The 27,691-nt window shown below is 36.0% G+C and overlaps 1 protein-coding gene across 1 annotated transcript in view; it reads left to right on the top strand.

The window, feature by feature from the left end:
* The window catches only part of ADGB (androglobin), a gene marked incomplete at its 5' end in the record, with an annotated part of 67,587 nt that overhangs the window by 3,046 nt on the left and 36,850 nt on the right, over positions 1–27,691 (top strand). Inside the window, 8 exons of the mRNA XM_010132337.1 lie at positions 6,998–7,043; positions 13,554–13,722; positions 17,161–17,224; positions 18,841–18,943; positions 19,696–19,837; positions 21,953–22,067; positions 23,548–23,715; positions 25,173–25,311. Coding sequence (XP_010130639.1) covers positions 6,998–7,043; positions 13,554–13,722; positions 17,161–17,224; positions 18,841–18,943; positions 19,696–19,837; positions 21,953–22,067; positions 23,548–23,715; positions 25,173–25,311 — 946 coding nt within the window. The remainder of the gene's footprint in view (positions 1–6,997; positions 7,044–13,553; positions 13,723–17,160; positions 17,225–18,840; positions 18,944–19,695; positions 19,838–21,952; positions 22,068–23,547; positions 23,716–25,172; positions 25,312–27,691) is intronic.

Below are 27,691 nucleotides of genomic sequence, written 5' to 3' on the forward strand. Positions count from 1 at the left end.
GAAAGACAAAATAGAAAATAATTAATATTTAAATACAGATTTTCAAAGACTTTTCAGTAAGCTCTTTTTCTTTGCTATTTAAGAACTTCTCTAACCTTTCCACTTTATAGGTGTATTGGTGTGTACTGGGTGGGAAATCTTTCCTAATACTTCTTGTTTTATCCTTTTTTAAAACTATTTTTCCCTCAGATTCTAGAAGTCCTATTACTAACACTATGAAATATTTTGGTTTTGTTCTTTAAAATCAATTTGATGGGAGAATCCTAAGATGATAGTCGAGGGTCTTTATAAATAAATGTTATTTCATGGTTTAATGTTACAATTAGTGTATTTCAGCTAAAATGAAGAATATACTTAGGCATGTGACTGCTTGAAAAATAGAAACTTTATAAACATATGCCTTAAAATGGCATCCTACTTTGGTTCTTCCTTTAAAGACTTCAAGCTAGATCTAGAAAAAGAGTTAAGGCTTCAATGCTGAGTTTGCCTGCTCTTAAATTTCAGAAGCTTTGCCTTGTAAGAGAATACTCAGCCATGAATCAGATCCTTAGCCTTCCTGAGAGGCACCCTGAGAGAGTGCCATTCTTCCAAACATGTTCACTAGATGCAGCACACTGACCACAGGTTGTCCAAGCTAGCCAAGGAAATGCTAGTTTAGTTTCATAAATTTTGAAATAAATGAAAATGTAATTTTGAGAATGTGTATTTATATGTTGCCTCTTCAGAGTATTCTCTTAGGCCACTTTTATATTTCAGATCTGAAACTCTGTTTAAGCTGTTCTATGTCTCTTGAGTGAATAGAAAATGTACATGTGTGGATACAGTTATTGGGTATTCTGTAGTGAAGGAATTTTCAATGGAACATATATAACTATTCTGTACTTTGTGTATGTTTTATAAGCAATAGTTAATTAGTACTTCACCTTTAAAAGGCTTTTTAATAATTGCATCTTACAGAAATCATTACAAAAGCAGCAGGGTAAAAAGCTGTAAGTAGCATCTTAAAATATATAATTTTTGGTTGCATGACTTCAGTCTCTCTAGCTGTACAACTATAGATTTAGCTAGTTACAAATTAATAGACATTTATGTACTAGAAGCATAAAAAAGTAGTTTGGAACATCACTTTGATTTTCTCCCTTAGTGTATGTCCCGGTTTGGGCTAAACTTCCCCAAACCGGGACAGTGTAAGAGTTGTAGATTGTAGAAAGTTGATTTGTCACAGTAGGACATGCAGTCAAGGAGAGGCAAGGGCAAGGAAGAAAACAGAAGAGACACACACGTTCAGAAAACTGGAATGATTGCAAGAAGACATGAATGAGACTTAGTCTCAGGGGAATCTGATTCAGATATGATCAGCTAATTGGCTTATACCTGAACTTTACTTTTGCCTCAACTTAAATCTCAGCTGAAAAATGCTATGCTTATTAATAGCTGCAGTATGTATTTGTGCAGATTGCAACAGAGAATAATGTTTTTAACTTGCAGAACATATTCTTTATTTCTCGTATTAGATCTTTAAATCAACAAAATTGTGTGTATACCTCTGGGAGAGTCATTATGAGGAAGGTTTCTTTCCGTCATTTATATTCATAAATACTGAAAGAGAAATTTTGATAGTTTGAAATTTGCATTATTGCTAATTTGGAGGGTTTTGTATTGTAGTATACTGAGGGCGAATAACCTTGTCTCTGTTTTAAACTGTATGCTTGCTCTTCAGGAGACATCTGCTTTAAAACCTTTGATAGGGTAAATCCTTGGGATGCAGTGATTTTATGCTTTAAGCTGACTGAAATTCAGTCAGCTGCTGTGCCAGCTCCTCAGCAAGTTTAAATTGGCATGTTTCAGTTCACTCCTAACTGTATGAAGTTACATAACTGATTATCTGATTCACTGTTCCTAAGGTCTGTTGTCACAGAAACAGAGACTGGTGATAAAAGAAAGATAAAATTTTAGGAGCTTCTTTGAAGACTATCAAGATGAAAGACATGGCATTATCCCTTGTGTCCCCAAAGTACTCATGCTAAAGCACAGAAATTCTTTATTATTGACTTTTTTCAAACTTTCCCCCCGCTGAATTTCCCATTCACTCTGATTTTACAATTGTGAAAGCATTTTGGATTTGCATTAGGAAAAATAATCTTTCAAAATGTCTATTTTTGGTAGTTAAATTGCTCTTGAATCACACTATTATTAAGAAAAGACATTTTGTGAATTTTTCGTTTAAAAACTCCATAAAATAAAGGCCCAGTCCTTCAATGGAAAGGTAAGTAATTTATATGAGTAAGATGCATTGAAAATTAGATTTTTGGCTGGTTCCATTTGGTTGGAAAAAAATTGTGTGCTTTTCAGAATTTTACTTTTCCTTTAATTTTTATTCCTCATCCACTTTTGTGGTCCGGGAAAAAGCAAAAAGGTCATCGTTTGTAAATTGCATAGTGTCTTGCAGTTTTCTGGAACAGTAATTTTGGCACACTCTTTTGAGAAAAAAACTAACCTGGAATAGTGATTCCTTGTACATCTGCCATTCAAAAGCCCACTTGAATATTATTTGTTGTGACGAATTCTTTAATACAAACCATCTCCAGATCCATTGAGAACAAAGCTCTTTGCATTCTGTTTGACAAAATGTTGAACAGCAAGAAAGCAAGAAAAGTCTAATCCAAACATTTTTACTATCAGAATTTACAATGACTGCTAGATATTTTATTAGACTGACCCAACTGCTATATTGAGAAATCTTACAAAGAACACTGATGTCTCTTTGTGACTTCTTCAGTGTTAAGCTCCCTGGCAATGCTACTTTCAAGAGCAGAGGAGTTAAAATGGCCACTCTGTCCCAGTGACATAAACACAATACGCTTGTTCTTTAATGTTCATGTTTACATCATTTTTCTTACTTCACTGCCGTATTTGCAAGCTCAGTCTTACCTTCTGCTTTACAGCTGACACCGGTCTATTTATTTTGTATGCTCTGTTGTGTCTTCTTCATATGCCTTAAAACATTCCTGACTGTTGTTTCTTAACAAGCTTTTTTTCTCCTCATTCTAATCCTCCTTATTGTATATTTCATAACCCCAGTGAATTGGTATTGAGTCTAGCAGGAGGGCTAGGCAGAAAATAATAGATTCTATATTCTTTACAAATTTTATAGTTTTTTATAATTACTTCAATCTGCACAAAATTAATATTTCCTGCTTATTTTTTTTCAGGAAAAAAGGTATGCGTGAGATATGTAGCACAGGAATTAGAAGAGAGACTTGGAGAGACACAAGTTTAGACATTTGTGGTATAGAGAGTCTTTCTGACAGGCCCACAAGTATCTACTTGCTTACACAGATTGGGACGGCTCCCACATTAGAGAGTGAATAAGAGAGAAGCCGAGTTGGTAATCCAGTATTTTTAAGCCATTCCTGTGCCTCACGCTGTGCACAACTTTACAGCCATTTGTTTTGTACCTCTATCTTTTTTCAAAAGCTTGTTACCTTCTCCCACATCACAGCTAAAACTAGAACTGATATTCCATTTAGTGAAAACAATGACTCAAGAATAGGCAAAAAAATTGTATCTAAGTGACTATAGATGCAAAACACTTTGATATAACTGTCAGGTCAACATCAGAACTAGAAATTTAATATGAGATTGGATCTTAAGAAGTATTTTGGTCATTTTTGTCATTTTGGAGGTAGATTTAAAATGGATTTTTAATCTTAAAAATTACATATTTGAAACTTTATTCTTTCACCTGCAATTATATGCACAGAGCTTGTTTTTGGAAGAAACTAGTGACTTTTATAGAAAAACTAGTGTGAAAAGTTTTGTCATGCATCATTTCTACAACAGAAAAGGATACTGGTTTTATAAAAATATCAGATTTTAAAACATTGTTCAGTGGATTTGAATAAAATAACAACACAGCTAATGTTAGGAGGTCAAAAAATACAAATGAAATTTTGAAAGTAACAAGATAGCTATACATTAATGAATTACCATTATTTTTGCAATTATGCATTAGTGATTATAAAACATGATCAATCATATTTTTAAGTTAAGCAGTGAATTTTCCTTGTATTTTGTATTCAGATTTCCCATTGATTACAGGAAGAAAAATAAGTAATTAAATTCTCCCTGCATCTAACTGTGTGCATCCTTTCATGTTTCACAGCTCAATCCAAGTCATTCTTTATTTCTTTCTGTATCAGCTACTGTGGCAGCAGAGGTGACCTGTCAGACAATCTGTGTTCATTAAGTAGGAAAAATGCCTTTAGTTTCTCTTTCTTTGCCAAAGTCTTAGTTGCTGTAGCTGAGGCAATAGAGAAACAGAATGAGAACTTCCTTGACACTCCCAGTTGTCTTAGAATCAGTGAGGTTTAGGTAGATGGGCACATCCCATACTGTTAGAGAAGCAGACAGCTTTTAACTATGCTATGTTTGTGCTCCAAAATCTGTGTAAGTGAGCCTACAGGAGTCTCTGCACAGCTGTGGTTAGATGCTTGCACAGCTCAGACGCCGAAGTAACATTATGTAAGCATCCAGATTTTCCAGGGTTCATTATCTTTCTTTACTGGAAATTCTACTGAAGCAGCTTTGGAGGATTTTTTGTATCTCTCCAGGCCTTCCTGTTGCCAGCTGTTAATACCAACAAAGTAGTTCTATAGTAAGCTTCCACATGTCTGTACTAGAAGCGTGGATCATGTGTACTGTCTGTCGACAGCAAGTCTGGCAGAAAATGCTAGACTCGTGGTGCAAATGTTACAAAAAGCTTGTACAGTAGATCTGATATTTTTTCTATTTTGGACATGCCCAGGATTTCTGAGAATAAACCTGATAAACTGTACCATTGACATGAACCTGTTTGGTAAATACTGTGACTCCTACAAGAAAATTGACAATATTGGACTCTTGCACATTTCAGACTCCCATGCAGAAATATGACAGTTCTGTGCATGCGTAGTTCTGAAGTCACAGTTTAAAGAGGAGAAATAGTCCATGTATTGCTGGAGATTTTTCAGACCCAGATGTGGAGGCATGACTGTCAGTGTCACATGACAGGTGATCACAGCTTGCCTTTTGTTTTGCACAGTTGTATGTTCAGAAGTCTGGAAACAGGAGCTGAAGTACATGGGCAGTTGTAGAATCCTATTGTGTCCTTTATAGCTCATTTGCTCTAGAAAGGCAAGAAATTAATCTGAGACACATGAGACTTAATGTATTTCAACTACCAAATTGTTCAACAAACTGTTAACAATTGCAACAATGTATTTTTCTCTTACTTGCTGTTTATATTAGATCTGTCCCAGCTTTGACTTGTGAATGTTCATTAAAAAACCCACAACAGATTTGGAACAGAATTTGGGATTTGTGCTGTGCAAAAACGGTACTTTCAAATTCTCTCAGTAAACAAAACTTCAGTTAAATTATAAGTATTAAATTATTTGGTACTTCCTATTTTGAGACAGAGGCTCTTAAATCCGTAGTTTATTCTCTCAGCTCTTTCCTGTAGTTAGTTCAGAGTATCAACCTAAAACTTTGATAGAGGTAAGATTCCTGAGCTTATGCTGGGTCTGCAGAGGTGCTGTAAGGTGCTGCAGTAAGAATTTTACTGCAGCTAGGAATTAAAGTAGAAAGCCGTAAGTGTTTCCTTTAAGTAAGTGTAGTCTGCAATAGGAGGGTTGAAGCACGCCTGGAGTTTCAGCGTGTTGATCTTCTGCAAGCTTTAGGTACTGTCATGACCTGCCATCCAGTCCAATTTACTCAGGATCTCTAAATTATGTCAGTCTGGCCCTCAAAAAATATTTCTAGATCATACTGAGAAAGCATAAAAGCAGCTCCAAGTCAGTGTAGCACCCACAACCCCACTTTGAAATGCAGAACAGAAAATGGCTGTGCGTGGCCAGATATTGGCCAGCTCAGTGATACCAGTTTCAGCATGAACACCTTTGACACATGTAAAGATGGGTATATATGAGGAGGCCGGGTAGGGGGAAGGATGACAAATCTTCTCAAAGGGAGACATGGGATGAAAGGAAGCTTGCAGATTTGTTTGCAATAGCAATATTTATTTTTGCAAAGGCAATTCCGATCCAGTTAATCCATTAATAGTACCACATTCAAATAGGAAATAAGCTGGAAACTGTGGAATCTCTTTTTCCTGCTCTCTCTCCCTTGGAAAAAAAAAAAAAGAAAGGAAAGTGTGAGTTTGTGCAGAGTATGTCATATTGCAGATAAGAGGGCAATCGGAAGGAAGGATGACTAGGCACACGTTTTCAGCAATACCAAAGATTTTAAACTCTCAGAGCAAAGGACCATGTCTTTGCAAATTTAATGAGTGGACTTTCTGAAAGGCTGTCTAACTTGATTACAAATTTAAATGTAAGTGAATATTGCATTCATATTATTTCAGCAGCTCTAGCTTAGAAATGGGATTGACCGGGATAAAGTTGTTTGCCAAAAACATTTAAAAAAGAGCAGGCTACTTTTTATTTATGCAACTGATAGAAAACAAAAAATACTGAAGCAATCAGGCATGCTGGTGCCTAGGACAGTTGTGTACGCTTAAATAGCGTACACATAGAAATGCTTGTTGGAAAAGGAGCCCTCCATAGACTGTCCAAGAATGGAAACTTAGAAAAGAATGGAATAGGATAATTAGTTCTTAGAATAAAACTTATTTTATTGTCAAAGAACAGTAATATCAACAAACATTATTTTAATAGCAGATGAGTAGGCACGTGGAACAGCTTTTATCCTAGTCTCCAGGTCACGTGTATGTCTCTAGGAAACTTCAGTGTCTTCTATTGGTGAGTTATATGTAGGTATTATGATGAATTTTATTGTTTCTATTTTTTTTCTAAAAAAAAAATACTGTAATGGTAACTTACTAGTTTGTTTCTCCATCTCAGGAAGGACAGCCCCAAACACAAGTATTTTCTTTAGCAAAATAATGCGAGATTATAATAACCATTGTTGGGATTTGTTTGTTTTTTTTACCGTATAGGAGACCTCCGTTTTTTGGCAGCAAAATGCAGAGAGTCCCAGTAGAGGTAAGTGTGTCTGAAGTTTATATTGCAACTTCTGCCATTCCAATATTGTTTGGCCACAAGTGTTAATCCTCATGTACAAATATCAAGTCTTACCTATTTATGGATGTTGGGTTTATGGCAGAAGATGTTGAAGAACTAGTAATAGCACATAAAATTATATGGAGTAGAATCTTCCAATTGACATTTAAAGATGCCTAATTTACAAGAGTATTTTGAAAAAAACCCACTTCTTATAATTTACTCTGCAGTAAAACATACTGGATTTTATGCACAAAGCTCCGACTTCCAATCATTGTGAATTATGCTTATTTTCCTGAATTTTTATAAATCTTACTTTTTAAATGTGTTTTGAGATTAGTATTTGAAGAGTACTCAAACTGAGTAATTTTTTTCAAAATGTGTACTTGTTTAAGTGAATCATTTATGTTTTAAGGACTTGGTCAGGAGAAGTTAGTAACAACCTTCTTTTTAAAAGAATGGACTGAATTTGCTTGGTGCACAATGAACCTCTCCTAAAAGACTGCTAGGAAACACCTTTCCTTTTACCAGAGTTCTGAAAGTGAATCTCAGAGCAGAAGAACATGTGAAATATGTGAATAAGATTCGTGCCTTATTTACACCATGATTCATACACGTGACACTCATCTTTGTTTTGGTTTTCAACTCTTTAGTCCATGTAGAAGCATGTGCAACACTCCTTTGTTTTTTAAGCATGTCTGAAGGTTGATTTTCATGGGGAGGAAAGGCATAAAATACCATTTTTACAAGCTTTTCCCAGGACAGTTATGTTGTCATCTGTTAAATACCTGTGATCCCCCCTTACAATAATTGAGAAATACAATAAATATCCTCTCAGTTAAAACATGTGCACTACTTCTTAACTTCTGCAGTAATTAAACCCAGTACTTTTACCCAAGATGTTTAGATTTTTTTCAGTTTTTAACATTATCTCCATTCTGGAAAAATGTGCAACCTATCAATCATCTCCACTAATGCCCAAATAGGGTAATACAAGATCAGGTTATAAAGAGTGGAGGGGGAAAAAATACCAGCCAAAAACCTGGGTCACAGTAAAGGCGTAATGAAGTGTGAGAGTACATTTATGATTTTTTAAATATCTTGAAGCTGAAAGCAATAATAATAAATAGTTTTTAAACAAATTTGGTAAACATATGCTCATTACAGGCAGGGGATATAATTTTACGGTTATACGTTTAAATCCTGATAATGATTTCAAGTACTATAGTCCTTGAATGTCTTCTTGTTTTTCTTAATATCATGCCAGTAAAAAAGGTACCAAACCTCACTGTAATTTCATTGTAATCTCACTATTTCAAAATGCGTTTAATTTCTCTATGCAAAATCCATTTATTCCAACTTTACGTAGAAATATTACTAATCATTACAGGATTCAAAGACTAGAGGTCTATGCTCCTATTAGGTGCTACAGGTATGATTGCTTTTCTTTAAATAGTACAATTTTTTTTAATGCCTTAATTAATTATAAATGAAACCCATCTTCAAAAAATTCTTTTTAAAAGAAAAAAAAGTCATTGGGAAAGGAGGCTTAGTAATATATCTTGGCTTAATGCTTTGCATTGTGCCATGCACTGTAGGTTATGAGGATTACTTCTTATTATTACTGTTACTTCAAAATGATTAATTATGAGCCTTTCAACTCCACAGAATCATGCACTATAACTGAGAGAAACAGAGAAATCTTTTTTAAAATGTTTTATCTATGAGTATGGGGGTTTTAATACACTTCTTAACATAGCTAAAAATTGCTCAAATTTTGCAAAGTATGTGAATGAGAATTCCATACGTTTATCTCTTCAGAATTTGGTTGCATGTCATTAGACAGTTAAATAGTTTTAGACAGTTTTCTGTTTGATTGAAGCTGATTTGAAACACACCCCTATTGAGAATAGTGATATTTTACAAATAAACTCAACTAAACTAATCCTTTGCTGGATAAATATTTGCTTTTCAGTATTTCTACCTTTTGGCTTAGCAATCTCTCCTGTTTGTTTTAAAAAAAAAGAAAGTAAAATATTCTACTTAAATTACTCGTACTTAGGCTGCTAAAGTCAATTGGAACTTTGCTCTGTAGAGGCTCAATGTTGAGGTTCACCAAATGTAAGGAAATGTTTTTATAGAAGTATACTGCATCACTACTCTTTCACGGGCAACCCCTTCTCGTGGGGAAGGAGCTTGCGCGCCCTTGTGAGGTTGAGAGCTGTGCTGGTGGTGGCATGTGCCTCCGGTGGGGTCTCCCAAGCCAGACAGGTCTCAACTGAAGGGTCAGACAAAGTGTGTCCACGGGCAGGATGGGCTCACTAGCCTTCGGGCAGCCATCCTAGGAGAAGGACAACTCTGACCCCAAACCCGGGCAGATGGAGCTCGTTTAGCCTTGTAAGGCATCCATCCAAGAGAAGGATACTCTAACCAAACCTACGACCTGAGGACTTCGCTGTCACTGTCCAAGCTCGCTAGGCCCTGGCAGATGAACCTCAGGTGTAAAGGGTGGAGCCAGTTCCACGCACGCTGCCCCTCACCTAAAAAATCCACTGCTCAGGCTTGAAGGGTTTACTCACGTTGCAAAGTCCCCTGTAGTGACAGGCGAGGGACGAAACGGCAGGTGAAAAGATGTCACTGGAAGCCGCAGACCCAACCCTGCATGCAGGTGGTTCAGGACATTGGTCACTCGAGACTGACCCAGGAGATGACAGTCTCGTTCGGCAGCATCCCGAATGACCAAGCAGCCTCTTTCAAGGAGAGCACTGCTTGTTCCACACGGAGAGGGGCCTAGAAAAGGTGGCCTAACCAAAGCTCATCTCCCTTTCCAATCCGGTTGGCTAGCCGCAGCCAACAGGCATTTTCAGCCATCAGCACGCTTGCAGTAAGCATGGGTAAAGCCCTTCCCAAATCTTTGTGTGCGAAGCCAAGCCATGATGATGATGACTGCATCACTATCTCTCTAGAATGTCCTTAGAGAATGAAACCATAGCTTTGCAAACCTACCAGAATTTTGTCCTAAAACTTATAAAGACACTTAATTCTGCTTTGCTGTAAAATGAATATTTGTACATTTACACTTATTCCATCTATGGTGGTGTTCCATTAAAGCAGTCGTATTCTCTAGATGAAATGATCTTCTATAATCTCCCATAGCTTTTGGTGCAGATACTGGGTCTGATGGAAGCGATTTGTAGTATCACATTATTCCCATGTTTATTGGTTATCTCACAGCAATTATGTTTGTAATTGTGCAAAGTGTTTGTCCAGACATAATGAAACTAAAATACAGACTGAAAGTGAAAAAATCAGAAAGTGAAATCTCAATAAGCAAGCTGGAGTTAAGTGTATTCAAGATATATTGAAGTAGTACACAGTAAGGTGGACAATTTCTTTGATCATGTGGACAATCTGTTTATTTTCCATAAAAGTGGCTAGAATTTGACATTATATTAATATTCAGGGGTTTTTTATATTCCGAATTTGATAGGTTGGTTATCTTCAGTTTTGCAGCATTATGGAGCACTTTTTTCATAATGAAAATGCAGTTTCATACATGAGCATGTATGAAACCTATTTTTTCATCAAAAAATTATTGTCCCCTAAAAACAAAAAAACCAAACCAAACACAACATAAAAAACCCCAAAACAACCTAAGCAACCCAAACTCTGAAATAATCTGACATGTTCTACCTGAGTAAAGTTATTTTGACTTTGAATTCAAATGCAGGCAAATGGGTAGATGAAATTTGGTTTATTGGCATTGGACTAAATAATCTGTAGTTTGTTAGATCACTTTCTGTCTTTTCTTTAAAACATTTGCTAATCTTTAAACTCATGGTAGAAAACCTACATTTAAAGGTATCTTAAGTACCATTTTGTGGATTGCAGATTTCCTGTGCCATTATCTCTGTGCTCTGTTATGGAAAATAGCAAGTTCTTGCAATTTCTGCTGTAAATATTCCAAGAAGCCAGCCTGTCTATCTCTTCTTATTGAGACAGGGGACTCATTTAATTGTTGAACCATTTTGAATATTCTCTGTACAAGGTAGTATTTTCTCGTGCTTTTTCGTTTGCTTGGCTACCAAATGTTCTGATTTGCTTATTGTTGTATTCTGCTAAAGAGCTAGCTCATGACTATAAAATGCCAGATACAAAGCATCCAGATACTGAATAAGTACTCCCAAAACTGTATAGTCAGTTTGGCCAGGGGCTTGATTTCCATTTAAGCAACTTACTGAAGAGCCAATGCTTGAAAAATAATGAGCACTTAGCAAAAGGAATGACAGCGGTTGAGGCTAAACTGTCTTAAAAACAGTGTCCTCTCACTTTCTTAAGAAAGTTACTCTTTCTGATAATTTGAGGGTTTCATGCAGTACAGTATTTTCTTACCATATAAATAGGTATTGTGATACAATCTGCTAATCTGTGTTCACTTACTACTCTTTTCTTTTTTTGGATTAATTATTCTAGTTTGTATGCTGCTGTGCTCTTAGTTATTCATCTGGTTTTATTTGACTTCTATTTTTTGTTACAATGCATGTTTTGTTATTACTTCTCTACTTGAATGTTTTCCCATATTCATCAAGTTACTTTCTCTTGGGCTTGATTGCAACCTTAATCTTTGGTGCTTGAGTTGTAAGTAGCATAAAATTCTTGAATTCAAGTATGCTGTTTCATTTTCTGAAGCTCTGTTTAGCTTTATAATAAGCTTATGAAATATCCCTGTGCATTTGATTAGTATTTGCATTTTTTCAAGAAATTATATGATAATTATTTGCAGCAGTTATCCTCCATATGTTAGTTGTAAAACATTATTTTATACTGAACACCTCATAAGACTTGCTTTGAATTAATTAATCATTTTATTCCATAAATTATATCTTCATTATATCACCCAGTGTTTACAGTTTCTCATGGCTGGAAATGGCACTTCTTGCGTACAAAGTAATCAACAGTTAGCAGTTGATATACTTTTTTCTCATAATTGTATCAGGAAGCACCGAACAGCACTGTCTTTGGACTGCATAGATCAAAAAGAACAAAATATACTTTTGAGGACATCCTCCCAAGATTCTCATTACTTCTTCACATAGAGTGGTTCATTTTGTTGTCACCTCTGTGGCTTTCCTTTAGCTGCACTGGAAGAGCTGTCTTTCCTCTGACCCCACTCTCCATGCATAATCAACAGAAAGGTTTATTGACTTTTAAATAGGGTGAAGCATATCTTCTGTTAGAAGGCTGCAGAGCTCTACTGACCCTATTGATCCTGAAGAAGGTCTCTTGATAATACTGTAGGACTTGTTCAGAATGAACAAAGAGCAACATTAAGCCACAGGAAGATGACATTGCGCATAGTTCTGCTCTGGTCACCCTCTTCATCACCCTCTCTGTAGTATTTCACTGGAGACCTAAACCCCATGTTAACTTAAATCTAAGAAAAAGTTTAGATTCTATAGCATTCATGTAGTTTTTTCGTAGTGTAAGGAAGAGAAAAGGTCTTAGATGCATTTTCTTACATTTCTTTCGATGCTTGAAAAGTAGGTGTAAACTTATTAGTTATACATCATAACACTAAGTGTATAGGTGATAATGAAATATTACAAAGCACATTTAAATATAAATTATGTGGGTTTCTAATATAGCTTTCTCATTGTCATACCTTTCCTGTTTGTATATTAGCTCATCTTTTTCCTCAGCAAACATTCCAAGTTAATAGCTGTTCATGTTTGAGCTGTTCTGTTCTTCTATCGTCAGTTGTTCTGAGCTATTCTCAAAACTTCTTTTTGGGCCAGATCAAACATCTTCAATAACTAAAAATCTCACAGAGTAAAGGCAGAGAAAGTGACATTACAACACAACTTTAAAAGTTATTTCATGATTGCAAAATGTGACATTTTTGTATTTGTATTTTGATATGCATCTGACAGTAGTACTGATTTATCCTACAAGAAAATTCATGTAATGTAGTTCAAATCTGGTTTTGTTCACAAGTAGTTTGAGTGATTTGTGTGAGTAGCATCGCAGGGTACAATCTAAGTACCAGAGACAAGGAAAGGTCTGTGTGTCCTCCACAATTCTATGTGTTGTTTTTTTTTTGTGTGAGTTGTAAAAATTTTATGATACTGCACCATCAGCTTTTAACTGAATAGGAACTTTGGACAAGGGGTTGTATTTTTTCTTTATATAGATAACTTCAGGTTTGCAAATTGTTATGTATGTTTACCTGATATGCTCATATTAAAGATTCTAGTGTGCACTTCAGTATATGACAGTATACTGAGGCAGTATACTTAAGCAGCTGCAGATGTAAACAGCAAATACCTATACAGAGTTGTTTCCATCATCTTTTGTGCTTTCTAGGTTGGGGTGGGGGGGGCTGTAATTTTAAACCCCAAGATGTATGGAAAATAATTTTTTTAATATAAAAATAGTACTACTTTATTGTGCATATTGTCACTGTATTTGCTCTGTGTGTCTCTATCTCTGCAGAGAAGTTACATAAGAATACTAGTTTTGATGCAAAACAAATGTCAGAAACAGCTGATACTGGTGTGAACAGACAGACTGAGGATAAATCGCAGGAAGAAATGGAGTCAGAGAGTACTTCTGTTTTCAGGGAAACCTGGATTAGCTTTGAAGACTTTGGTGTTTGTTTTCAGTAAGGAACACAGATTTTGGGTTTTATGCCATGAAATATGCAATGTAACAATGGTAAAATGTGAAACATGACTATATGAAAACTCTCTTTTCAACAGAACTTCTGTGTATGACTGTCCTGCCTTTCAGGGTAGTCCCAAGGCTGCTCTTCAGACCAGACTTACTGTCCCTGTTGACAGCAAGTCTGTAGGTGCAGCCGCATGCTGTGTCTTGGATAGGTCCTCCAGAGGACAGCAGAGAACACAACCATCAGCTTCATAAAGCATGTGTCAGACTGTAACGTGGGTGGAATACGGTCATGGGCCATGGGGTGTGCAGCCAGTAACCCGATCCATCAGCCACTGGGCAGACACAGTCTGCATCTGAGCAACACAATTTTAAGGCAAAAACAGTTATTGAAATCTTCTGTTGCTGTCAGCACAGCTCAGCTTGGTCAACTAGATGCTTTCTTTTGCTTCCTTTTCAATTTAATTCCAAAGCATTTATAATTCTGAGAATGTAAAAAAACTACTGTAATTTTCATGTAATATTTTTAGTTTCTATCTTTCAGATTTAAGAAGCCTGGTACAATATAGATTCTTTAGAGAATCTGACATTGCTGAGGGTGGTAATTTATCAGAGAATATTCACCCAGGTTTTTTTTTTTCTTTTTTCATTTGAATTTGTAAGTGAGATTTTGTGAAGCCTTTGTTTTCATAGATAAATTTTTTCTTGAGCAGATATTAAACTCTGCTCCCTCTCTGAGGAAGAATATAAAACTTTTATACCAGCAGCACTACAGGAACTTTAGGAATAAAAGATCATAGAGCACTTTAGGCTTGCAAAGGTTTGCCTGACTACTTTTAGGGAGACCCAGGTCCAGGAAGATACAGGGCCTTCAGAAAAAACATCACAGATGAAATAGTTATCTTTCCTTTCAAAGTCTTGCTTGCAGTATCTTACAAAGAGTATGTAACATTTGAACTTTTAAACTTGTTATTCAAACATTGAAGTACTGTTGACCTTTTGTAAAACACTGTAATGTTAATTCAGATGTAGAACATTTGTCAGTTTCTTATTCCTGTCCCTAAACAGCTGAGAGTTTAGTTATTTTCAAGTGAACTGATAAAGTAGTTGTTAAAAAAGCATCTTGATTACACTTGAAGAATTTATCACTCAGAAGAAATTAGACACCTAAGATTTTCATTTTACCAGTCAGTTCTCTTGTCTGACATGCCTACATCTCAGATACAGTGAAAATGAGTGTTCAGAGTTCATATCAACTTGAAGAAATGAGGAAAATGTTAGTAATTTTAGGAATTTATATGTCAGCAATGGATCAGGATTCCTGTGAAGTTTCTGAGTAATCAAAAAATGTATTTTACATAAAACAGAATCATAGAATCGTTTTGGTTGGAAGAGACACTGAAGTTCATCAAGTTCAACCATTACCCCAGCACTTTCAGGTCACCACTAAACCATGTCCCTCAGCACCACATCTACAATCCTTTTAAATCCCTCCTGGGATGGTGACTCCGCCACTTCCCTGGGCAGCCTGTTCCAATGCTTCACGACCCTTTCAGTGAAGATTTTTTCCTAATAATCCAGCCTAAACCTATTCTGGTGCAACTTGAGACCATTTCCTCTTGTCCTATCACTTGTTACTTAGGAGAACAGAGAGACCCCAACCGCTACAACCTCCTTTCAGGTAATCGTAGAGAACAATAAGGCCTCCTTTACTCCAGGCTAAACAACCCCGATTCCCTCAGCTGCTCCTCACAGGATTTGTGCTCTAGACCCTTCACCAGCTTCGTTGCTCTTTTCTGGACATGCTCCAGAGTCCTTCTTGTAGTGAGGGCCCCAAAACTGATCCCAGTATTCAAGGTGTGGCCTCACCAGTGCCAAATATAGGGGTACAATCACTTCCCTTGCCTGCTGACCACTCTATTGCTGATACAAGCCAGGATGCTCTTGGCCTTCTTGGCTACCTGGACACATTGTCAGTTCATATTCAGCCTCAACTTTTGCATTAAAGGAAGGAGTTTAACTTTTGCCTACCAGAGCCTGAGAGGCTTGCACTGAAACAGTCTCATAAAAGCAAAAGAGAGTTTAAGAGTTTGGCATTTTCCTGCCAGAGCCCAAAAAGACTTTTACTGAAACAGTTTTGCAAAGCCAATAAAAAGTTTGTTAAAGTGACAGATATAATAAATTCAGAATTGCTGTTGATAAATGCACTCAGTGCAATAACATGATAACTAATATGTAATAGTAATGCTAGAAAAAGAAAACTGCCTGAGTATCTTCACCATGTTGTGAGAGTGCAACTCTCACCAAGCAAGCATGCCTGTCTGAAGTAGAGGAAGAGGAATACAGCCTGTCAAATGTCTGTGCTACATCTTCAGTCTTTTTCCTTCCAGCCACATAATACTCCTCCTGGCTTTTTATGCCCTAACTCTGTTTGTCCCTACTTCTTAGGTGACATTTAACATGATTTGGGTGGAGAGTTGAGTAACATAGTCGTATATGTTTAGCTTGTACTGCTCTGGGCTCATTAGCATATTGAAAAGCATGAATTTTAATACTAATTTGCAGCTAATTAGGCAAAGGTCTTTGCTTGGACAATGGGACCTTTAACATTTGCTTGCTTTATTCACTTAGCTGAAACAGGGGCGTCTTACCTTCACAGGACTCCCTCCTTCAGTCATTTTCTTCATGCCAACTCAAGAATCTCCACTGCTAGAGATAACATAAGAATCTTGTGCTTCCAAATGTCTTGTTGTTTTGTACAGGATTCCCACATCAACATCCCCAAATCCTTTTCCACTGGGCTGCTTCCCAGCCACTCTTCCCCAAGCCTGTAGCGCTGCATGGGGTTGTTCTGACTCAAGTGTGGCACCCAGCACTTGGCCTTGTTGAATCACATACAACTGGACTTCACATCTGATTCCATCCTCAGTGAAAGCTGAAGTCATTTATGTTGCCCTCGGTTAAATCGAGGTCAGAAGAAATTGTTGTCAGAAACTAAATAGCTTTCTGAAGGTGTGCAAACATGAGAGAATTGAAAAAGTATGTTAATTGACTCTACAAAGTAGTTCTTCCTACAGTGATACTTTATAGATAACTTTACTAACACTAATTTTCAGGAGGGCATAGAATTTTTAGAGAATATTAGCTTATTATCCTTTATAGATTCAAACTGGACAAACTTGGGGCCTGATCTCCAGTGGAATGTTATAGAGGTGCAGCAAAGGTAGAAATTAATGTCAGCTGCTTTCTCTGCAGATTAACTGTATTCACCTTTTATGAAACTAAAAATGTTGAACCATTTTTGAGAAATAATTAGGAGTCTGATTTATGACGGTAAAATTAGAATTTTATGCTATGAAATAGATATTAATCTGAAATATGTAATTTATACTAAGATTATTTTACTACATGTATTTTTATTTTTTCTCTCCAGGAACCTGTATGTTTTCCACAAACCACATACATATGCTTATAACTATCAGAAGATGGATTTTAAGGTATATGACTGTATTGATTTTTATGTGGTTTTTTAATCTTTGTCAAAGTCTTATCTAATTAGATAACACATATATCCTAAATTATATTGGTAGAACACCTAGAACTGCTATTACTGAAAAAATAATAATGCATGAAGATTACTATAATCAAATCAAAGATAACATTTGCTAGCAGTTATTCAGAAGTATTTCACTATGTTCAAGACAGTTGAAGAACTATTGTGCAATAGGTATCCATAGTAATAAAATAATTGAGTATGTAAATCATGAAAATTGGAAGTGAGAGTATATACTACAGTGAATCAGATCTTCATCCTCTTTTTTTCTGGACTTAAATCTACTTTATACCAATTTAGAAACTAAATTAAATTTAATGATGATTCAGGTGCTGCCCTTCAGTTCTCCTTCATCTTAACCTGTCACCAAAAACCCAAATCAGGAGTCTGTACAGCGTAACCCTCTGTTTTCTCTTCATATGCTAAGTGCTTTGGCAACTTACAAGATTCTCTTGCAGGCGTTAGAAATACCCCTTAATTACACTGAAATTGCAGCATTTCTTCAAAGCCACCATTAGTTCACATGATCAGAAGGTTATTCAACATGCTTGAATACTGTAGCTGAAGTGTAATTGTAGAGTACTGAAACGTAAACTCCAGGCGTGAACTTTATGTAAAATCCTGTACTGAGAAGGTTAATTACATGGATTATGCTCCGTAATTGTAATATACCTGCAATTTCATACCTCTTTCTGTTGTAATCACATCACAAGAATTTTTTCCAATTGCTGCACAATACACTTTCGCAAGCCATAATCAGTGCTAAGACTGTGTAAGCCTGCATGCTATTGTGCCAAAAAACTAACCCTCTGCTGTAAAACCATTCTGGTTTTTCCCATTGCTACAGATGAAGTGTTTACACTATGAGGTAAATTCTGTACAAGACTTAAAAAAGAACACTTTTCTATTATGCTTTGAAGATAATAGTAGTGGTATTCCAGGATCAAATACAAAAAATGTAATGACACGACTCTGAGGAATGTAGGAAGACATGTATTGAAACAGTTCTGAAGCAAAGAAGCTAATTCACCTTCTGTTTTGAAGGATCATTCTATGTTCCTAATATTGGCATAGGAGTTATATATTGAAGTTGAGAGTGAAAAACGTTGCCTCCATACATTTTTGTAAAAAATAACCAGTGAGGTGGAATCACTTGTGTTACAAATTAGGAGTGCTTATTTCTTTCAAGCTTACTGAAATTAGAATCAGAAAGTTGCAGCACAAAACAAAATTTTTGGTCTTCCATTGAATGTTGTTTGGCAAGTAAAACTGTTAAACTGAGGTACATAGGAAGAATATGGTGTGAAATAGATACATTCTCGTTCAAGACCTTTTCTATTTCCTTTTCTCCCTTAACTGAACATTATGGTTATATAGACAGCACGAGGCTTTGGGATTAAATGACGTGTCTGAAATTTGGAATAAGTAGTGACAGTTAATTGCTTTCCATACCATATCTAGGGTCACAATATCCAAAATCTTAGTCATACTTTGTATAAGCCCAGACGAACAGCATTCAGTGGAAATGAAAGGTGAACAAATGTCTGTTTTTCTGTGCAGTCTACTGATGACCAATTCTTCTATTACTTACTGGTGGACAGTCTGACGCCCATTGAAATCCTGGTTAGCTTTTCTGCGTTAGTACGCTGGGGTGATAGTGGAGGTAAGGACAATACAGAAGAGCGCCCATTAATCTTGTGTGTTCCCATTCTTGGCTACGTCTGTGCTGTCGTGGTGTATGTGTGCTTGTCTATGGTGTATGCTGGCACAGTCTGAGAGTTTACCGTTAAAAAGTCAAATTGGTTCTAGGAAATACACTAATAATCAAACAGTATTTTCTTGTTACTTCATATTAATGATTAATATTTTCTTGAAAGGATCCCTAACTTTACTGTTTATTACAATTTGCTGCAAGCTTTTCATCAATGTATTTCTGGTATGGGTTTCCTTGTGCTTTTTAGGGTTTGTTTTTCTACAAATTCCATTCTTGCAAGGTGCTTTATCAGCTTTAGCTGATCAAAATGTAGTAAAATCAGCAATATGACCAAAGTTTATTTTATAAGTGATTTTTAAACTGTTGCACAGTAAGCTCTTAAGTATATTTACAGCTGGCTTATTTCAAGATCCGACAGCTTGGATGGTTTAAATGGAAATCACTTATATTTTATTAAAAACATAAAATGGCATTCAGAAAAGCTAGTGTATGTTATGACAGTCAACTTGAGTTAATCAGGCATTTAAACATTGGATATGGACATAATTTTAGTTCATCTAGAGTAAACAGAACCAAAAGAAAACCTAAAAAACCCAAACTGACCATCCTGTTAAAATAGTTAAACTGTAATATAAATATAAGCTTTATATGGCTGTTTGCCACAATTGTGTGGTTTTGGCTTTTTTTCTTTCTTAAACTAGGTACTAAACAAGAATGTTCTAGTATTTCAAAGGGTGTGCTAATGGTTGAACATTTCTCTTGGAAATGTTTGACTCCTGGAGAACTTGTGTTAAAGATGCATACAACTGCAACCAAAGCTACTGTGTTAAATCTTCCTATTGGGTATGTATGAGCCTTCATTTCTGTCCTAACAAGTTTAAGGCTTGATATGATCTTTTACTTTATATAGGAACTAAGAGTTTATTTCCTAAAACATAAGTTTTGGAATATCAAACTTGTTTAGTAGCTAGGATTTGGTAAGACTGCAAAATTGCTATGAATTTAAAGTAATGACCAAAACCTTTATAAAGATTTTGAATTCTTTACTCTTATTTAAGAGCATTCAGCAAGAAAAAAACCCCACCGACTTGCTAAAAAATAAACTAGAATGCAAATTCCTACTTAAAAGTGTTTCTAACTAGAATGATTTTTAGATCTTCCCTGGAGTACCACCAATAATTAAAGTATTAAGATTTTTAGTGGAACCATAAAAGCATGATGATACCATAGGAGGTTTTATAACTTTTCTCAAAATAGGATTTATGAAACATGACAGGAGAAATTCTGAGGTTATCCACAGAGCCTTGCATATCTTACTTCACATTCACATAGTGCTTAAGATGATTTATTTCTCTTTGCGACAGTGTAACTGTCGATATTCAGCATAAGCATTGACTGATTGTTTAAATAAATAAATAGGTAACAGGCAAGAGCCTTGGATATTTGTTAGTTTATGAAAATGCTTCCTGGCAAGCAAGCAAGATGACTTCTTCATACCTTGCCATAAGCCTAAAGCCGATGACTAATTCACTGAGGCCTTCTATTTTTCCAGAAACAGGATCACCAGTTTAATCTCAAAGAGATTAGATAAAATGTATTTTTAAAAAATCAAGTAAAGTTTCAAATAAATAGATGTAGAAATACCACAATATTAGCACACTGACATGAAATCAAAGAACTATAGAGGTACTGTTTGTTTTGATTAAGAATTGAGTAGTTCTTACTGTGCTTACGGTTAGTTCTGCTAGCACATGTATTGTATTAATGTAGTTTCCAAAAGTTGCGTATCTGTGTCCTGTAGGGAAGACAAAAATGTATATCCTTTTGCAAATTTCAAAGCTACCAGAGATACAGGCAGCTCAGACTGATAAGCTTCTCACCTTTGATTCTCTACTCCAGGCAGAGCCAGCAGGCTTTCAAGGATGTTTTAATTTACAGCAGGTGTGGGAGACAAATGGGCTTATTGACCGCTTCCCCATTTCATTCCAAATGAGAAATGACTCGCTAAACCAGGATGGCACTTTCTTCCCTCTGCTGATGGCCAGGGGACATTTCAAAGTTCACTTGCAAGAGAATGTAATTTAAAAAGTGCTAGTGTATGTGTGGGGGTAACTCTCTTTGCTTACTCTCACTGCTGGATCTCTAGTTAACACTTTGAAGCTGTGGCCTGGGTGAACTTCTCCAGCTAAATGCCATTCTGAGATTAAGACTATGAAGTTTCACCATTTGGAGCAAGCTCCTCAAGAACTTCAGTGTGACTGCAGGACACTGTTGATTAGAGGAAAGAGCATGAATCTCCTGTGTTGTATAACTACAGTTAGGAATGGTTTCTTGTATGATTGGACTCCGTCATGGGATAGGAGCAGGCAAAAAAGAATGAGCTGAGTGTAGCCCAATAAGGCATACTGAATTTCTGTTGTTTGCCGCCTTAGGGAGTTACAGTTGAGTGGTCTGGGTCACAGTTGCTCCATAAAGTGGTCACTCTGTAGTGTTGATGTAGCCTGACATGGTTATGCATGAATTTTTCCTGGTTTTATCAATGCAAACATGGAAATTATTGTCTAAATGCATGACTACAAGACATGACTTCTCTAAGCTTTCTAGAGCAGATATTTTTTTAAGTGTAGCTAACTATAATCCTGACCAAAAAACTTGGGGTTTGTATTCATCTGAAATAGTGAAACTATGTATTTTGCTGAAGAAAATAAAAATAAAATATAAACAAATGAAATAAAAACAAAATAAAGGTGATTTCTCTGATTTCACCTACTGCCTGTGCTTGGAGGTTCTTGAGAAGCAAGTAGTTAGAAATGCAGGATTTGAAAAGCCAGGACTAGAATCTAGGAAATTATTTCATTTTTATGAAATGTATGAAAGGAAAAGCTTAATAATTACTGTGATAAAAAAAAAAGAAAAAGAAAATGTGCTTTTTAAAATTTTTTTTTTTCTTGATTGTAGGCGACACGTATTGCTCTTTACAGTAAGTTCTACCATAGGGCACCATATTCATCTGTGTAGCATGATGCCTTGTGTCTTTGGAGAGGAGGATACTGTGATGCCAGGACTTGAAAGGGTATGCATGACCAGAACTGATCAAGCATTGTGATAATGGTATTTCTGACTGCTATTTAGTTTTAAAGTGAAGTACTATGGGATCTTCATTTAGAGCTATGGTATAATATTAATTTCAATATGAAATGTGTAAGGGCATAAAAGAAATGTGTTTAACATCACAGCAGGTACTAACATGGATATTGCAACAATTCTGTTATATAAATACGTAAGCAAGCATTGGGTAGTATTGTGGTTTACACAGAACAGCGGCATCAGAGGGAATGTTAAAAATAATCTTGTTGAAATATGTATGTTGGAGGTAGCGTATAAGGTCTTTTTTTGAGGCAGGTGATAAAAGTGATAAAACACATGTACACATATTAATTAATAATCAAAAATACCAGTGTGGTAAAATAAACTGTCACATCAGTAAAGTTTGCTTTGTCCCGTGGGATCACATATTACTCACTGGTTCCCAGAGCAGCTTTTATATCTAAAATGAACAATTGATTCAATCAACATTTTGTAGATGAGTCAAGGGGCCCAAGGGAGTAATTACTACAGCTTTTGTTCTTCATGGCCTACAATCCAGACAGATATCACTGTCATCCATATTTTCAAGATTTCTTTGGCAGGCAGTAGTCCCAAGTATTTGTCAGGGGCACTGAGGGGAAGTAGTATAGCCTCTAGAGCACAGCTGTGCAAAAATATTTTGAAAGGTGAGTGTAACAGTGAATTTATATAGCAGTGTTGATTCAGCACTAATGTCCTCATAATAGGACATTAAAGTTGCTTGTGCAAATTTATTACATTTATTGTAGCAAAGACATTTAAATACAATAAGTTGGACCATTAAAAATGTCTTGTGGCTGTATTATCCCCTTGTGTTCAGGGTGTGGATGAGAAACTATTCTTCATCAAGGAAAAGCAGAATTTTATCCTGGGCTCTTCTCTGCACTTCTTTTTGAAGACAGCCATTCTCTGCAGTGTCCTTTGCAGGGAAGTGGCTGCATTCTTGCACGGAAATCCTGATGTAGATTAATGATGCTTCAGGCTGCACGTATTTGAATGTTGTTTTCAGTGGTATACAAATATTCGTCTGACCTTTTATAATCAAAGAGATGCTGAGAATTTCAGTTAAGAAGTGTCTTATTATCACTGCAGTAGAAAGTTGCTATATGCACCTTACTTTTTATTAAATGTACTAGAACTAATGATACAGGAAAAATAAAATCTCAAACAGATATATGTTACGGTGCCTGTTATGTTGCTGTAAAATTTTTATTTCAATAGCTAAAATCAGTGAAAATTTTGTATGCTTTTGAATACCAGAGACATAATTGATTTTACAGTTTATAAAATTAATAACAATTGCTTAACCTAAGAAAAGTTTTTTACTTCATCACAGAAAAAACACTAGTTCACAGCCTGGAAAGAAAACAAAAGATGATCTTAAAGCAATCTTTCTAATAATGGTTGGTTTTATTGTCTCTCTCCAGGAGAGCCACCGGTTTATAGAACAGGCTACAGCTATCCTGAAAGCTGTTGGAAATGTGATAAAAAATTTCAGCAGTAAGCCTGAACTTTCTAAAGCCTTGAAGGAGTTGGAGCTAACTCACTGTCCTCCTGGCCTCCACAGTACTGGAATGGCTGAAGAACACTTCAAGGTGAACAAACAATTTTAGTAAACATGTATCTAAGGGCTGCAGAAGCTGGATAACAGCTTTGTCATTATCCTCTTCAAACCAATGGCCATGCTTTTAAAGAGGACCTCTTGAGTGCTCCAAATGTGGCATTCATTATTAAGTGTAAGCCCAAATGACATAACTTGCAACTGTGTAAAATAATTATCTTCTTTTAATTTGAACAAATTTTAATATGCACAGAGTAGTACATTCTAAATTTGAGTTGCTAATTTTGTCAGTTTAGCATACTTTGGGGCAGAAAACATCAGGGTTTTTTTTATTTTTATGAATTAATTTTGGATTTAAAGACACTACCTGAAATGCAGACAAGCCAGAATGGTCCCTTCTTGTGGCTAATGTTGATGGCACAGGAAAATATTATTACAGCCTGTATTACTGATGACAGTAATGAAGTTTTTTTCACATTCTTATTCAACTTTTCTGCTCTGTGTGTGTGATGAATTAGAAGGTCTTTTGATACATTATGAAAATGTTACACTTTTCTGTAGGTCTCTATACTGTAGCTTTTCAATGTTATAAAAAGATTGCCACAAAAGAGTTATATAAAAGATGTGCTAATTTTAATGTATATGCAAATGTTGATAATTCTGCTATAACTTGATTTTTTACAGTCAGTACCTTCTATTTTCCAGATTCACTTATTTTCATGAAAGTACTAGAAAGCTCATGCAATTTAGACCGTATTTTAGAAGACTGAATAAAAGAAAGGGATTAATATTTTCATAATCACTGGTATTAAAAAATAGATCACGTAAGCCTGTGCTTTTATACATGGGCTTGACACCAGGCTCAAATTTAGCTGGGTTCTTCAATCCAAATTATGAAATAAGGTCTGAAAAATGCCCTCTAGAATTTCGATCTATTTGAATAAGGGAAAAGAGACTCTATTTCTGCTCTTTAGAGAGCATTGATATGTCAAGAATGAAACCAGAGCCATCAGTTTAGCTATATAGGTAGGACACCAAATCTTCCTGTCTTGCCCATCAATGTATTCCTCCTGTTCCTCAAGCTACCACCTCCTAATTCAGTAAGCATGCCCATTTGGTTGTTGGTCTCTGTTCTGAAACCTCTAACAGAAATGCTAGTTGTCATGATGATGATTATAATGACCATCAACTCACTTTGCATAAACTACTAAGATATTTTCAGGTCATAAAATCTTATGCTGTAGAATCAATCCTGTATTTAATAAGCCAGGCATGAAACAGGTTTTCTCGTGATTGTTGGCCTGAAGCATTGTAGTCCCACAGTTGGGACTAATTTTCACATACTATATTTGCTAGAGGAAGTTAAAGACTTCATTTTTACATGCAAAAAGAAAAGAGCTAAACAGTTTTTGAAACAATAATGAGAAGCAGTATAAATCAAGTTCTTAAAATGAATCATTCTTTGAATGCTTTTCCTCTTTTTTATTTTAGGTTTTCAATAGTGCATTTTGGTATTTGATCAAATATGTATTAGGCAAGAAGGCTACTTACAGCTATAAATTTGCCTTCAGGTCCTTCACTTTGGATTTTAAAGACACTGACATTTCTGAGGATGATACTGTGTCTTCAGGTACTGTATTGGTATTACTAATCATATCAACCGTATCTGCCCATTTTTATTTTCAAGAAAACCAATTCTTCACTAATGTTGTGTTTTCTTGGCTAAGTAAGCATGGTTCATTTCATATGAGATGCTTAAGCCTTCTGTTGCTGTCAGTACATCTGAGACTCATCTCAGAATAGAAACGATCCTTTTCTTTATTCCAGAAAATCTGTTCATGTTTGGTTAATTTATAAAGTTGCCCTTTGTCTTCCTTAACTTGCATTTGTCAGTACTGAAAGGCAATAACAGGCCTCTACAGATGCTTTTTTAACCTGATATATTGCAGATCATGGCTCTTGTTCAAATTACCAGCTGAAAGACCTTAAATGTATATACTGTTCATGAAATGAGAGTGAAGAAAGACTCAAGTTAGTACCTTCTCTGAAAGTTCAGCTATTTCATGGTGATGGGTTGAGGTTTATTTGTTTGTGGGGAAGTATTTTGGGTTTTGTTTGCTTGCTTGCTTGCTTGGTTTTTTCAGCCTATTGTTTGGCAAATTATCATGTCGTCTGGCTAGTTACACACATGTAGTGGGGAACTAGCTACTGCACCATCCAGCTCCTCTCCAGCCTGTGCTTAGTGTGTGCTGTGGACTTGAAAGTGCTGTGAGAGGAGCCACTGGAAGACAAAGGGATTTATTGCAAGCAAGGGTAGTTCTTTTCCCACAGGTTCTTTGCCTCATTTTGTGTGCAGGCTGGAGGCATAAGCAGTTAGAATTAATTTTGCCTGGCAACCAAATACATGTCCTTTTTCCATTTTAACAGACTGGGTTTTCAGTCTATGCAACTTTTAAATTTATTAATATTAATATTTAATTTATTAATAGAGGCTTTATATCTATGGTTTCATCTTATAACAGTGTGGCAGTGCAACCCCCCTGACCCCGTGCACCGAGCTTGCACTAAAGACAGCGTCTCTGTTGCTTGAAAGTGACCACAGTAAATACTCAACCAGGGTATAAATGGAGCCCTGCTGGAGAACCACTTTTGAGCTGGTTCTCCTCGAGCAGCAGGTTGTGTGGCTGGAGATTCTCCCCTCGAGTCAGGACGCTGCCCGAGTGTACGTCCCTGGGATTGAGTGATCCTTAACCCAGCACTGGCAAGCGACCCCCCTTGGTATCATTAGGTGAGAGATTCTCCCCTTTATCAGTGAGCTGTGCACGTTTTGGGTCTATCCTTCCTTAGAATAGATTCCTTAGTTCTGTATAAATCTGTTGTGCAGTAATAATTCCCAACTGACATCCGAACCAGTACAGTCAGAGTGCCAGGCAAATTTGTTTGCAATAAATCCACGTTTTTCGGATAGCTGCTGCTGTCTGTTTTGTGGGTGCCTCCGTGACAAACAGCAAAAAAATTTATCTGAAAAACTGGGAGGAAGATGCATCATCATCATTTGAAGGCTTCTGTGAACTTATAGTACGAAGTCTTTCTCTGTGGAAAATCAAAATTATATTAACTTCCTTTCATTAGTCAGTTTATTTTGGAAAATTGGTATAAAAATCTTCATTAAAATTTACGCAAGTTACTGACAAACTGATATAACTCTTGTTCTCTAGGAAAGCATACTTGTCTCTCACTTTTTAATTGGGGACTTTCCTCGAAATCTCATCTCTTCTTCAGGTTATTCTCTTGTGAGATATCAGAGATAATTGATGAGCCAGAATGATTGAATAACTCGTATTTTTTACAGAATTGTACCCTATTGCAAGAGTATAAGGGTCAACATATTGGTATTTGTCACACCACTTGAAGTCAACAATAGCTGTCACATTTTTCAATATGACTGTGCTACTTATTTCTTTATTCAAAAAAACCCAAAAAACCTATCCTTTAAACTTGTCAGCAGTAGAAGAGAAGTTATTTTTTAATTAGGTTTGAATTATTAACATGGTTGACAGGTTGTAGCAAAGACCTTATATATTTCTGAATTACTAAATCCACTGTGGCGTATTAATTTTTGGGAATTGGGGGTTGAATCAAAAAAGTGGAATAAATGTATGGAGGAAAGTTCTGTTTCAATTTTCTTTTCTTCCAGTGTCTAATATATCTTTTTAATTTAGTTACTTTTCCAGATTCATATTTTAAAAGATTCCTATTGTACTGGAAAGCGAATTGTTTTCTTTTGGATTTATTGACCTTGGATATACATTTTGCCCTGCTTGATAAAGGTTGCATTGAAATAAATGCATGCTTTTGTTCAGGTTCCATCCCAGAACTCTAAAGAAATGGAGACAGATGCATTCTAAAAAAGCATAAATCAAGTGGAAAAAATAGGTAGATAGCAGGAAAAAACAGATGGAAAATGCAGTGTAGGAACACCTACAGGGGCCTGGGGCACCTTCTTTACA

Source organism: Buceros rhinoceros, unplaced genomic scaffold (assembly GCF_000710305.1).
Source record: "Buceros rhinoceros silvestris isolate BGI_N320 unplaced genomic scaffold, ASM71030v1 scaffold183, whole genome shotgun sequence".
Classification (NCBI taxonomy): Eukaryota; Metazoa; Chordata; class Aves; order Bucerotiformes; family Bucerotidae; genus Buceros; species Buceros rhinoceros.